General features: G+C 36.9%; 1 protein-coding gene across 1 annotated transcript in view; it reads left to right on the forward strand.

The window, feature by feature from the left end:
* Positions 1-12,855, forward strand: part of BABAM2 (BRISC and BRCA1 A complex member 2) — a 149,515-nt gene that overhangs the window by 1,836 nt on the left and 134,824 nt on the right. Inside the window, 4 exon segments of the mRNA XM_032217020.1 lie at positions 20-102; positions 105-140; positions 143-167; positions 8,617-8,693. Of these exon segments, the coding sequence (XP_032072911.1) occupies positions 20-102; positions 105-140; positions 143-167; positions 8,617-8,693 (221 nt within the window).

Genomic DNA, 12,855 nt, shown 5'->3' on the forward strand with positions numbered 1-12,855 from the left:
TCTTATATTGTCTTTACAGAATTGAATATAACTTACAAATAATGTCTCCTGAAGTTGCCTTAAACAGAATTTCTCCATCACTTTCTCCTTTGATTTCCAATGTGGTCGAAATGGAAAAGTGGGATTGGATGCAACTAACTGTTAAGGATTACTGATCTGAAATCTGGGTAAGCTATCTTGTAATAATTCAAGTTATGACCTTGTGAGGGTTGGTTTCAAATATCTTACTTTTAATGTTTTTCATTTGTTTGAAAAAAAAATAAGTATTTCTGATCTATTTTTCATATTTGCAAAGATTTCCTGGTTGTGCAGAACACTTAAGAGTGAAATTAGCTTTCATCAGCCATTCCAAGTATTTTATTTTTTACAAGCAAGCCTAAAATGTTGAGCATATTGTCTCAGTATCATGTTCTACTTTCTCACTAGAATAAAGTAGGAATTATTTAAGGTGCCTAGTTGTTTTAATGTTGGGTGAATACTTTCTCAAAGCTTGGTCTGGCGGCCCGCCTACCTGTTTGAGTTCCTGCTGGAGTACACATGAAACCATTTCCCCATTTTTCTGCACAGCAATAACCTTGTGATGTATGTTGGGTTGAGAGAGAATGAAAGTTGAAAGTTATCCACCCAATGAACTTCCACAGCTGAAGGGAAGCTTGAATTGAATCTCTCTAGTGCTGATCTATTGGCTTATTCTATATATCATGGTAAAATTGATTTATGTAGACCTGCAGATGCTCCGATTTGGTCATATTCCAAATGTCATATGTTACTTAACTCAAATTGCACTCTCAGTGATTAGCATAGTTTTGCATATGTCTTATTTGAGTACAAATTGATAAACTGAATAAAGTCTCATATGATTGCTTTGGCATATAGCTAGAGCAAATGGAAATTATCCAACCAAGGTCATACAGGCACATAGAATGATGGGGCTGAGTCCCAAAATTAAGATTTAAATTCTTAGATACTTGTAACTAACTTAATACACAATCTTGATATTTAATTAAGTGGGAAGTAAAAATTTTCTTTTTGGATTCTATAAAGGTTTGTTGAGCATGGTTAATAGCATTTCTCAAAATTTTGGAAGAGTTTCTATTGTTAGGTGTTCCGTTTAAAGATGTAATTGTGCTAATAGTTATGCGATAATACCCATCATCTTCTAAATTTTATAGTTTGTGGAAAGTTTGCAGACTTACATGGTCAAGTGCTTGAGAGAATGGTAGAAAGGCACATGTGATGAATATTTCTTTGTGAATAAGTACAGCACCTTTCAGCTATGGCTTCTGCTGTCTCCCCTTAGTCAGTTCTACAAAGGAGAAGAAACTGAATTATTGGATGTTATTGATTAAAGGCTCATCTGGTCACTAGAACTGAACATTTCAAATCTGCCTTTTTTCATCCAAAATAGAAAAGACAAATGTTGGTGGTATTTTTAGTTTGGGTAATGGTTAATTTACAAAGCCCAAATATTTTGCTTTAACCAAGAAATGTTCAAATGTGAGTGGAGTGCTATATGGAACAAGTAAAAACAGGTCTTCCACTTTGTGATGAATATCTTATGTTGCTGTTCCTGCATAGGTATGCTACATTTTGTCTCTTGATTCTTTCAATAGAGGTAGTTGCTGCCAGAGTCACATTGGATGACTCTGCTTAGTGTTTAACTGTTTAAAAAAGCCTCTAAAAAGTGCCCTCTACAGGAGGAGGTGGGAGAACCACATGCCTCATTTAGTCTATCTTTATGATCACTCAAGCAGAGTTAAGCAAGGGTTAAAAGCCGAAAAAATCCTTATGTAGATGAGGCACGTGGTTCCCTCACCTCCTCCTGTAGAGGGCTTTTTTTTAAGAGGCTTTTTTAAACAGTTAAGCAGAGTCATCCATTAGGGACTCTGGCAGCAGAGTCCCAGCTTGACCTCAGCAGCTCTTGCCTTTTTCCTTTTTACATTTTTTACATTTTCATCATGGCAGACAAGAGCAGAGTTGAAATCCTCTGTGAAACAGCTGGAAAAGGAATGTGAGTCAGAGGGAAGGGAAGAATTCAAAATTAATGTAATTTTAAGTAATTGTATTATTGTAAGTAATTTGTGTGTGTGTGTGTGTGTGTGTTTTACCCCGCCTCTGCTAGCGCGTGGGCTGACACTTTTTTTATGTCAGACGTAGCGGCAGAGGTTTTGGACATAGCAGCAGGGCTTTTGGACATAGTCTGGGGCGCCCTGGCTCCTGTGCGCCGCGCCGAAGGGAAAGCAATGGCGGGCGGTGGTGTTGGGGAAGGAGGACCGGTAAGGTGTGGGCTGTGGGCTGGCGTGGGCACCAGATGGGCTGGGGGCGCGTCGGCGAGGGGCTGCATCCTCCTCCTCCTCCTGCTGGCCGATCAGGGCTTCCAAGCGCTGCAAAACCCGAACTGGGCTGGGAAGGAATTCAAGGCATCCACTTTGCTCAGCCTGCCAGTGTGCGCGGACAAGCCCAGAGCAAAAAAACCCCAACCCAACAACACAGCAGAAGCTGGAATCCCCGCACTGGCCACGGCTTTGGAGTCGAAGGGAAGGATGGGAGGGAGCAGGGAAGGCAGGCAGGCTCTCGGGAAGAGTCCGCTGGCCTTGCGCAGGGTAGGCAGACAGGCTCTCGGGAAGGCAGGCAGGCTCTCGGGAAGAGTCTGCCGGCCTCCTCCTTCGCGTCCCGCCTCTATGGTGGAGACAGCGCCGGGGCGTCCGAACGCCCTGCCGCTGTGTCCAGCATAGAGGCATCCCGCCCCTATGGTGGACACAACACCGGGGCGTCCGAAAGCCCTGCTGCTGTGTCCGACATAGGGCAGCTTTTGCCCGCTTGCCTCACCAGCCATAAACCTCACCACACGGCACTGAACCGTAGAGAACAGTTTTCAGTCAATTTTCACAGTGAATAGTCTGATTTGGTATGTGGCAGTTTCCAATAGTCCATTAACAGCGTTTCCCCACCTGAATAAAATTTGAAACCTAAAAGGAATAGTAGTTGTAACTTGCTTTGCATGATTGGTGATTGATGGACTGTCCATAAATTGTATTGTAATACAAATAGTCCTTGATATATGACCAAAATTGAGACTAGAATTTCTATTGTTAAGCAAGGCAGCGTAGGTCTCAGAAATCCATCACAACAGGTTGTGTCCAAAATGTCTGTTTGTCTTATGCAGAGTTTATTTGGCATTTATACAGTTTTAACAAGCAAAGCAAAAGCAGGGGTAGCAACAGCATCTTATTGGTACATTTTCCTTGTCAATATCTAAGTCCATCCCAGCCAGAGTAGAATCTCACATAACTCCCTGGTACGGCCTGTCTCTGCTAGGTGAGCTCATAGGTGAAAAGGCAAACAGCCTTTATGACATATTTTGAAACAAATTCAATTAATTAAGATATCTAAGCATATTCCCCCCCCCCAATACACCTGTATGTATCATTAACATTTCTTTGTTATTATTGTAGTTGACTAGGAATATTTACTATTTGTCTCACCTCTCCTCTCCACAGCCCACACGAGATATACCTTATAACCATCTTTAAACAAAAATGTATTAATAAAATTATAGGTCATTTTCCTCAGTCCTAAATTGGTTAGTTACATGTTAACAATATAGACATTAAGAATCTAAAACAATCTAAGAAATGTTAACATTTCTACTTAATAATCACCAGGGTATACATTAGCATTCCTTATTATATCACATCTCCTCTCTTCTGACTCAAATTATTTATATCTTCATCACAAGATCTAAACAAAAATTTGTAGGATTTGTGCATTTTTTCACCAGATCCCAAATTACAATTATGGCCCCGTTATTTATCCTAATTAAGGTTGTCATTTCATTGTTAGTATCATAGTAAATTATATGTTAGCGAATAAACATTCAATGATAATCTAGAACAGTCTACATAGTGCTAAGATCTCTACTTGTTAATCATCAATAATTAGCTAACTTTTCCCTCCCCATCAACTAGCATTATTAACCAGTGTCTTTCCAGTAACAAAATGGTCTTTTCTCTCTCGCCAGCTGTTGTGTCAATTCTCTTTCAGGACCTTTCCAGGTTTAAGGCTTCTCTCCCGCACTTTGTAGCTTAAAAGATCGCTCATGTAGAATTCGTTGCCCTTGAATTGTTATTAATGTAAATTTAACTTTGGTTGTCGGGCTTATTTCTGGATAGATTTGTCTTGTTAACTCCATATTTTTGCTCTTTCTTTTTCTCTTGAATTTGGAATGAAGCACCAAATTATCAAAGTCACTTTTCCAGCTTCCTTCTTTCCGCCTTCACTCACATTTACTCCATTAATAAGTTCATCTAATGTCTTATCTTGGTTTTCTGTATTTTTCATTCGCTTCTTTAATTTCTGGGGCTCTAACACCATCATCTTTTTCTGTGATACCCCACAGTCTGTCCATTTTCTTATCAAATCTCTCAAGTCCTTCTGAGATGTTTTGAAGTCCAGCCAAAATACTTTGGATTATCATGTTTTCTTCATCTGAGTATGGATCCATTTTTCAGAGTAAAAAAGAAATATAAAGAAAAAGAAAAGGAGGAATTTGATAGTTACTGCCACCCTAGCCTGTCAAATTTTTTTGAAGAATATATCTATTTTTATTTTAAATCTTAAACACAAGTTCTTTTATGATTTTCAAAGTAGAAGGCTTCTTATCTTTTTCTTTCCTTTTTCTAGTCTTGCCAAAATATTTTCCACAAGCACCAGTAGTACACTGATCGTGACCTTGAGTCTTTATCAGGTTTAAAAACAAGTTCCAAACCCTTCTGTAGCAAGTCAGTGTAGTCAAATAGGAATGAACAAAGAATACATTGTTTCAACAAAAAAGGAAACTTCAGCCTTAGGCTTCCAAGTGGCAGATTCAACTATTTTTTATTTCTTTTTCCTTAAATATCTTTAATGTAATTTTGTAACAAGTAGAAGGAGAAGTTTATTAGAATAAAAAAATTTTGGTTTAAGCCAAAAAATTAAAGTAGTAAAAAGAAATAGAGGAAAAAAGATCAGGACCATGCACCTCAAGCGGAGAAACAGGAAACGTTGCAGTCACTTCAATCCACAAAACATCGTTACAAGCAAGAGCAAAAAACTTTCTAAGGCAGGTCCAATAGGGATTAAATTCACCGCTTTGTTCTTTCTTAAAGGACTAATTTAACTTTAAAAAAGGTTTCTTAGAACAGTCTTCTAAAAGTAAAAGAAAAAAAGAACCTCACCAGATGGAACACTTTCACTTCTTCTTTCTTTCCGGAGCTGTCTCTGACTATGTCACCCTGGGAGCTGCCTGTTTGCCGCTGGTTGGAAGCGCTTCCCTTGGGTCGAACAGGGACTTTGCGGTGTGCCTGTGACCAGCAAGGTCTTGTCTTCCCAGTCACTATCTCTTTGGGACGGTTAGGTCCTGCCAGACCGTCCAGGGGCAAAAGTGTCCTCTGTGGACTCAGACTGTCAACTCCGCATGATGTGACGTCGCGACAGTGGCTCCTCTTCTCCTACATTGGCTCCTCTTCTCCTGTGCATGTCTTTACGTAATCTTTCCTCTCATTCCTACAAGGCAGTTGTTAAGTGCCCAATTTTATCTCATTTTTTGCCTTGGTTGTTAAACAAATAAATCAATTAAATGAATCACGCAGTCATTAAGTGAATCCAGACTATGTTGACTTTGCTTATTGAAGGAAGGTCACAAATGCCAATCACATAATCCTGGAATGCTGTAACCATCATAAATAGATGCCAGTTTTTGTTCATGTGACTGGGGATTCTGTGACAGGTCATGAAACTAGCTGTAGGTCATTTTTTCAGTACTGTTGTAACTTTGAACAATCACTAAATGAATGGTTGTAATTCCTCCATTGAAAACTAGAGATAACTAAAAATAACTATGTCACTGCTGGGAAACAAATGCTACAATAATATTTTGTCAATACGTCTTGTCTGGTATGATCTGATAACTCTCATTTTTATGTTTTAGGGAATAAATAAACAATGTTCTCATAATACGATAAGGACATTCACTATGGTAGCGTTAGTTCATATAATATAAGAAGCAGTTGAGAACTTACAATTTGCTTATTATTTCAATTATGGGCAGCCAAATTGGCTGCTAAGGCTCATAGGATAAATAAATAGCACAATCTATTAGCATATAGACAGAATTTCTAAAAATGAACAAGGAAGGAACCTGCAATATGTTTTAACTCGAAGTTCCATTATGGAAAGAATTATTTTACAGATAATGACCCAGAATGCTTTCCAACTGTATTGGGGTACTGAACAAGATATATTCTGGAAAACCTTAAAGATAGAGTCATTCTTCGGACATCTATACTCCTTAGGATTTTAAAGGTAGAGACTTTCCTGTTTGAATTGCCCTGGTAATGAATTGAAAACTCGTAATAATATTGAAAGACTCCTGTCAAGGAATTTTGTCCTGGAAACTTTTTGCTCTTTTTGTGGTAATAAAAGCTGATAATAATTCTTCAGATGCTAGCATAACAAAAACATTCAAGAGAAATTTTTTATGTGTTGTATATAACCAGGAAAGACGTTAATAATACATGTCACATATTTCTTCTTGGCATACGAATGCTAAAATTACCTCATTATTAATATTTTTTCCTTATTCTTGGAACTTTTTGTAGCTCCTTGCAGGTATTTGGGTAATTTTTCTGAGAGGGTCTTTTATTGTTCAGATAATAGCCATTTTTCTCCTGTGAAGCTTCCTCATACCGAAATAATTGGGTGAATGTAACTGTGTAACTGTGTATGCTGTCAGCTTCACTTTAGAGTAGTAAAATATTTTAGAAAGCAGACTTTAACAGCCTCGAAAAATACTTAGTGTTGCTTTTAAGATTGCTGTTATTAAATATCTCTTCTATTTTAATAGCAGATATATCCTTTTTCATTTGATTTTGAGCAGTAGACAAAAAGAAAATATTATACTTGCAAAACCTGAAACATTTTTTTACATTCAAAAGTCTCCTTGGATTCATGTGGACGCCTAATGTGGTGCAATGGTTAAGGTGCTGGACCTAGGATTGGGGAAACTGAGGTTCTAGTCCTTCTTTAGACACATGGACCACAGTGAACCAATCACTTCCTCTCAGCCTTAATCACTGTCAGACTCTGTGAAAAGTTACCTGAACAACAGAACCCCTTGGCACAACAAATATTGATGGCTTTTCGGTGTGAAATAGACAAAAACCTTTTGCCCTGCAACCAAGTCATAGAAATGTTAACAATAATTTGGATTTACTACATATCACATGGTCAAAACTCTACAGAAAAAATGAAATATTAATAGGTAATATTTGTTATTATTAGGAAAGGTGTTAGGATTCATCAGAATGTAGCCTAAAGCGAGAAAAAATGATGTAAAATCTGTTGTCTTCATAAGTTTGAGCGCACAATATAAAAAATTTTGGTGAGGAAAAGCTAAAAGTGAAAATTGATATTTAATAGTGCATTCAAGTTTCAAGTGCTGTACTGTAATTGTTCCTTGAAGTCGTAGGCTACTTACTCTTTGATTTGGATTGTGCATTCACTGCCAAATCTCCACAATCATTTAGTAGCCTGGAAATATGCAGAGCCTGCATAGCATTAATCAAGATATTGGGTATGCCCAGAGGCTTCTGTTACAGCACTGTGGCATTAATTTTAGGTGTTTCCTCTTACTTCATAAAGCAAAATCTTCAGAATGGTCTCAGAAAAATGAACTTTTTTATTCAATAAGGGAAAAATGTAGGATTGCAGTATTCGTAACTTCGTGAGTGGAAGAGAATAGGCTAATCAAGGCTAACTTGGATTATATAGAGGCTTCCGATGTATAGTATAAAAGTATAGTATTGGCTTATCACCAATGTTTCATTAATAAGGTATTACTATTTATATAAAAAAATAATGTTTAACAAATCTATATTTAGAATTCCAAGAACATTTGCTTGATATTTTGCGAGTTTAAGCTCAAAGACAAAACAAACCTGTCTGCCAACTTTACAAAAGTAATCAGACTTATTTGAGCTAGTGTATATTGCTATTGTTGTAAAATATGAAATAATAGAATGGTGATGATAAATGTAATAATATACGCATTGTTGTGGATCATGAAATAAGTAAAAATAAAAATATAGTGTATGCAATAGTTTGCCTGTTTGCAATTTATGGGGTTAGGGAGAGCATTTGAAAGAGATGTGTTGTGAAATAAATGAACTTCCTCAAGTATTAAAACAGCTGCATCCTCTGGAATGGCCAGCAACACTTCTTTAAAGATAATCTGTAGCTATGCATTGTGAGTGTGCTTGCTTTAGCAATCTCGCCAGAAATTTTGACCATGCATATACTAGAGATGGGGAGATCTTTTGCAGTGGAAATTGCAGTTACTTGAATACTTTTGAGCATTTGGGCTCATCCTACTATATTTTGCTTTGTACAACTTGCCAATTTGTACCCCCACCTTTTCATCCCCCAAAGCAAGTCACATATGTAATAGTACAAAACATTTAAAACACAATTAAAGTTCTTAATGTATGGTACTTTGTATAGCTAATTTTATGTAACTGTAATATGAGTAACACCTATAACCTTCATAAAAACTCAGATTAGTTTTTTTTTTAATTGTAGCTGCACATCTTTAACTCTTGGACCCAACTGTGATCGATTTAAATTACATATTCCATATGCTGGAGAAACTTTAAAATGTAAGTACTTGGTACCTTAAAATAATCTGCAGACTGTCACTGACTTTTTGATTCTGTAGCTAAACTAATAATTTCTGTTATGTAGGTTGCTTTTTCTCATCTGTAAAAGCCATTCTTTATAGAAAGTTGCCTGATGTCTGCTCCATATAATATAATATAATTCCATCAAATGAATATCTTTTTATTTATTTAAATTTTTATTCTGTTAGTAATATTTTTAGTAGTTTCTGCTGATATTATTCCTTTCTTTTAATATTGGTGTTCAAGTAGTGACATTCACTGCATGGAAAGGCCGAGTCAGCTTTAGGCTAAGGCAAAGTAAGTACTGGAACACTAAGGCCAGTTTTCCTTCTGATTCATTGTAAAAACACAAATCTTCACTTTGGCGGGAAATGGCACTGTCAATTAATGTGACCAAGGAGTGCCATATAACCGAGAGTTGGCAACTCAGTGCAAGAGTGCCTTGTGGGAAGAAACCAACTTGGCAGTCAGAGGAAAGAAATTGTCTAAAGTTAAAAGAGATAAGTGGCCAAGTTTTGGATTGAAGCAGATTATTCACAATGGTTAAAACAAACTGATAAAAGAATTGTGGAGAATTTTAAATCATTGCTGTAAGCAGAATGAACAGGCAGATAAACTGCAAATCAGATGTAGAATGAGGAGGTTCGATAATTCTGATTTTACATAGATGCTGATGGTGGCTAATTATAAAAAGATTTTGAGGTTGTGGTTCATTGAAAATATATTGAATGTAGCTAAGGCCTATTCACACAAGTTAGAATGGGAAGCAGCCAATTTAGACACTTTAAAAAGGGGAGTAAGTAGGAAATGAACTATTTAAACAGCAATTTTGCTGGGATAGGAGATCAAGGAAGGAGCTGCAAGGCCAGTTCTTTGCCTCCATTAATCTATTTGAGAGAAATGAAAACTTATTTTTGCTCTTCAGCATTAGCAATTGAGGTTGAAAAAAATACTTCAGCTTTCTGGCTGGTCCCCAAATCATACTAAGTTCTTAATGTATACTTTGTTTACAGTATTTTTCGGAGTATAAGACACACCTTTTTTTCTTCAGAAAAGAGGCTGAAAATCTGGGTGCGTCTTATACATCGAATACACCATTTTTTGCCTCCCGACACCCCGCCCCTTCACCAAAATGGCTGTGCATACCTTATGGAGGCTTTCAGAGGGTTCCTGGGGGCTGGGGAGGGCAGAAATGAGCAACAATTGGGCTGTTTTTTGCCCCCCCCCCAGTTCCCAGCAGCACTCTATAAGCCTCCATAAGGCTATGCATACTTTTTTTTTTACGAAAAAACAGGGCCGTTTTCACAAAATATGGGCTGGTTTTTTGCTCATTTTTGCCCCCCCCCCCGGAGCACTCTGCAAGCCCCCCCCCCCAAGGCTAATCAGCCTTTTATTTGCAAAAAACTGGCCGTTTTGGGGAGGTTGCAAAGTGCAAAAACTTTTTTTTGTCCTTTGGAAAGCTCTTTAACTGATTGATGAGAATTACATGGATCAAATGCTGTGCCAGCAGAAACAAGTCTTAGGTGCTACAGGTTGTCAGCGATTTCCTTCTCCAGCACATGGATAAATACACCTGGAAACATCTACCTACCTACCTACAAACCCTCTCTCTCCCTACCTACCTACTGTATTTCTCTTTCTCTCTCTCTCTCCCTCCCTCCCTCCCTCCCTCTATCTACCTACCTACTGTATTTCTCTCTCTCCCTCTCTCTCCCTCCCTACCTACTCTCTCTCCCTACCTATCTACTGTATCTCTCTCTCTCTTTCTATTTCTCTTTATCCCTCTATCTACCTACCTACCTACACAGTCTCTCACTACCTACCTACTGTATTTCTCTATCTATCTCTATTTCTCTCTCTCTCTAGCCTTTTATCTACCTACCTACTTTTTTTAAAATTTGCCTCTTCAAAACCTTGGTGTGTCTTATACTCCAGTGAGTCTTATACTCCGAAAAATACAGTATATTTCATTTTATCTTAGCATGTGATATGAACACAGAACTTTATTGAGTAAGGTATGCTTAAGCAAGCCACGGCTTAGCATTATATGTGAATCTAGTCTCTGTTTGACCGAGTAGGGTTCCAAAATCTAAAACAGATCTGCCTATATTTTGCTATTTGTTCAGCAATTAAAGTTCTGCATTTGTATGCTGCTTCTTTCTGCACAAACTTTAGGCTCTTTTTGTTTAATAAGTTTTTTTATATACATATGCAGGAACGGTGCATGTGGTAATACTGTAATCTCCCCACTCAACTACTACATTAGAGCAGCTGTACCCTCTTCTTTAATCTCTTGACCTTGTTTTAGAAAAGGGAAATCATCAATATATTTATTTTTAATAAAGATATCTGTGTTTCTTATTTCCATTCCAATAGATATAATGGAAAGTACCTTCTGTGTGAGTCATTTGATAAAAGTTCATCACTTATATTCACAGGCTTATATCAGCCTGATAATAAAATTAAGAAAATTTAATTGACATTAGGAGAAAAGCAATAGGAATACAGTGAATTATCCATAAACTATAAGGATAACTCATTGAATCAGTGGTGAAGGTAGGTAGGTAGGTAAGTAGGTAGATAGGTAGGTAGATAGGTAGGTAGATCTGTTGCAGATTTGGGTAACAGTTCTTTAAATTAATTTCCTTATGCTGCATTTTTACTATGACTAAACCTGTACTTGTTTTTGAAATACATATTTTTTAACAATACAATTTTTTACAGTACCATCAGATATAGCAACAGTCCCCAACCTTTCTGGCACCAGGGACCAGTTTTAAGGAAGACAGTTTTTCCACAGACCAGACGTACAACCTAGACCACATGCATGCTCAAATGAATCTTCACTTGCTCAGGGATTGGAGACCTGAGATATAGTATCTACTAAAACACTTAATTTGGTACAAAGGTATATTAGAGTGTTTTACATAAAGCATATGGAGGATGGCTAGAACTCACTTGAGATTTTTACATGTTTTTACATGAAATGTTAGAAGATGAGCACTCAAAAAATTAGGAAACCTTGCAATAGTTCATATCTTATTTTTTTCTGAAAAGGTTCTATTACACAGGAGTAATAGAAAGGAGTTGGTGATAATTTACCATTTTGTTACACAGTTGCAAGTCAAATCAAGCACCCAAGAATGATATGGCTAGTTAAAAAATTTAATCCTAGTATATCAAGCCACCCATAGTTATTTGTTGATTGAAATAAATAAATGAATTAATAAACTTTTGAGGAGCATGCTTTAGGGCACAGTTCTACTCTTATATTTTTATATTCTTTGGAGAGTACAATATATTTAAATATTTTGAAAAGAATACATAGCACTTCAGAGAAAGCAGATAGGAAGACGAGTGTACCTCATCTTTTCTACCTTCTATGGTGAACCGTTTATTAAAAGTTCTAAACCGCATTTCAATGTAAATCTCAAGGAATTTTTGATCAGATTGCTAAATGTGCATGAGTCACAAAGTGGCACAACCGTTGAGCTGGCAAGCTGCTATTCCAAAGTAGTTAGGCTGGCAAGGAAATTCTTAACACACACACACACACACACACTTGTGAAACCTCAATTTCCATTTGAGATGAATGGATTCTGTAATTCCTGTTTCTCATTTAAATCAGAGTATATCACTTGCAGTGACATTGTTATGCAGACAAGGCAAATATTGCCATTTGTGTCATTTGCTCACTGATACAAACCGTCATTTGCATAATGACAATGTAAACTTCATGTATTCCCTGTTTTTTTACTTTTATGAGATTTTTCTACATTCCTTCATATTAACTTAAAAAAATTAAATTTGAAAATAATATGATCAAAAACAAGAGCTTGGTTAATATAGGAGGGGGAAAAAGGGACCCTTTTACATTCATATCATTGTTTGGGTGATACGTTGTAAATTGCTGGCTAATCTACATCTTAGAATGAAGTTAAAATGAAAAATTCTAATATGGAGGCATAATTTGTGACATTCCTTAGAGCTCTGCCTTTATGAATATGCATATCTGTATTACAGACACCAAAAATGCTTTTTTGTCAAGTTCTGGGCAGAACAATATATTTTGAAAACTGTGCACAAGCAGAAATAGTATAGTTCCTAATTAATAGGGAAAAAGGTGCTTAGAGGAAAATGT

The sequence above is a fragment of the Thamnophis elegans genome, chromosome 4, assembly GCF_009769535.1.
Source record: "Thamnophis elegans isolate rThaEle1 chromosome 4, rThaEle1.pri, whole genome shotgun sequence".
NCBI lineage: Eukaryota > Metazoa > Chordata > Lepidosauria > Squamata > Colubridae > Thamnophis > Thamnophis elegans.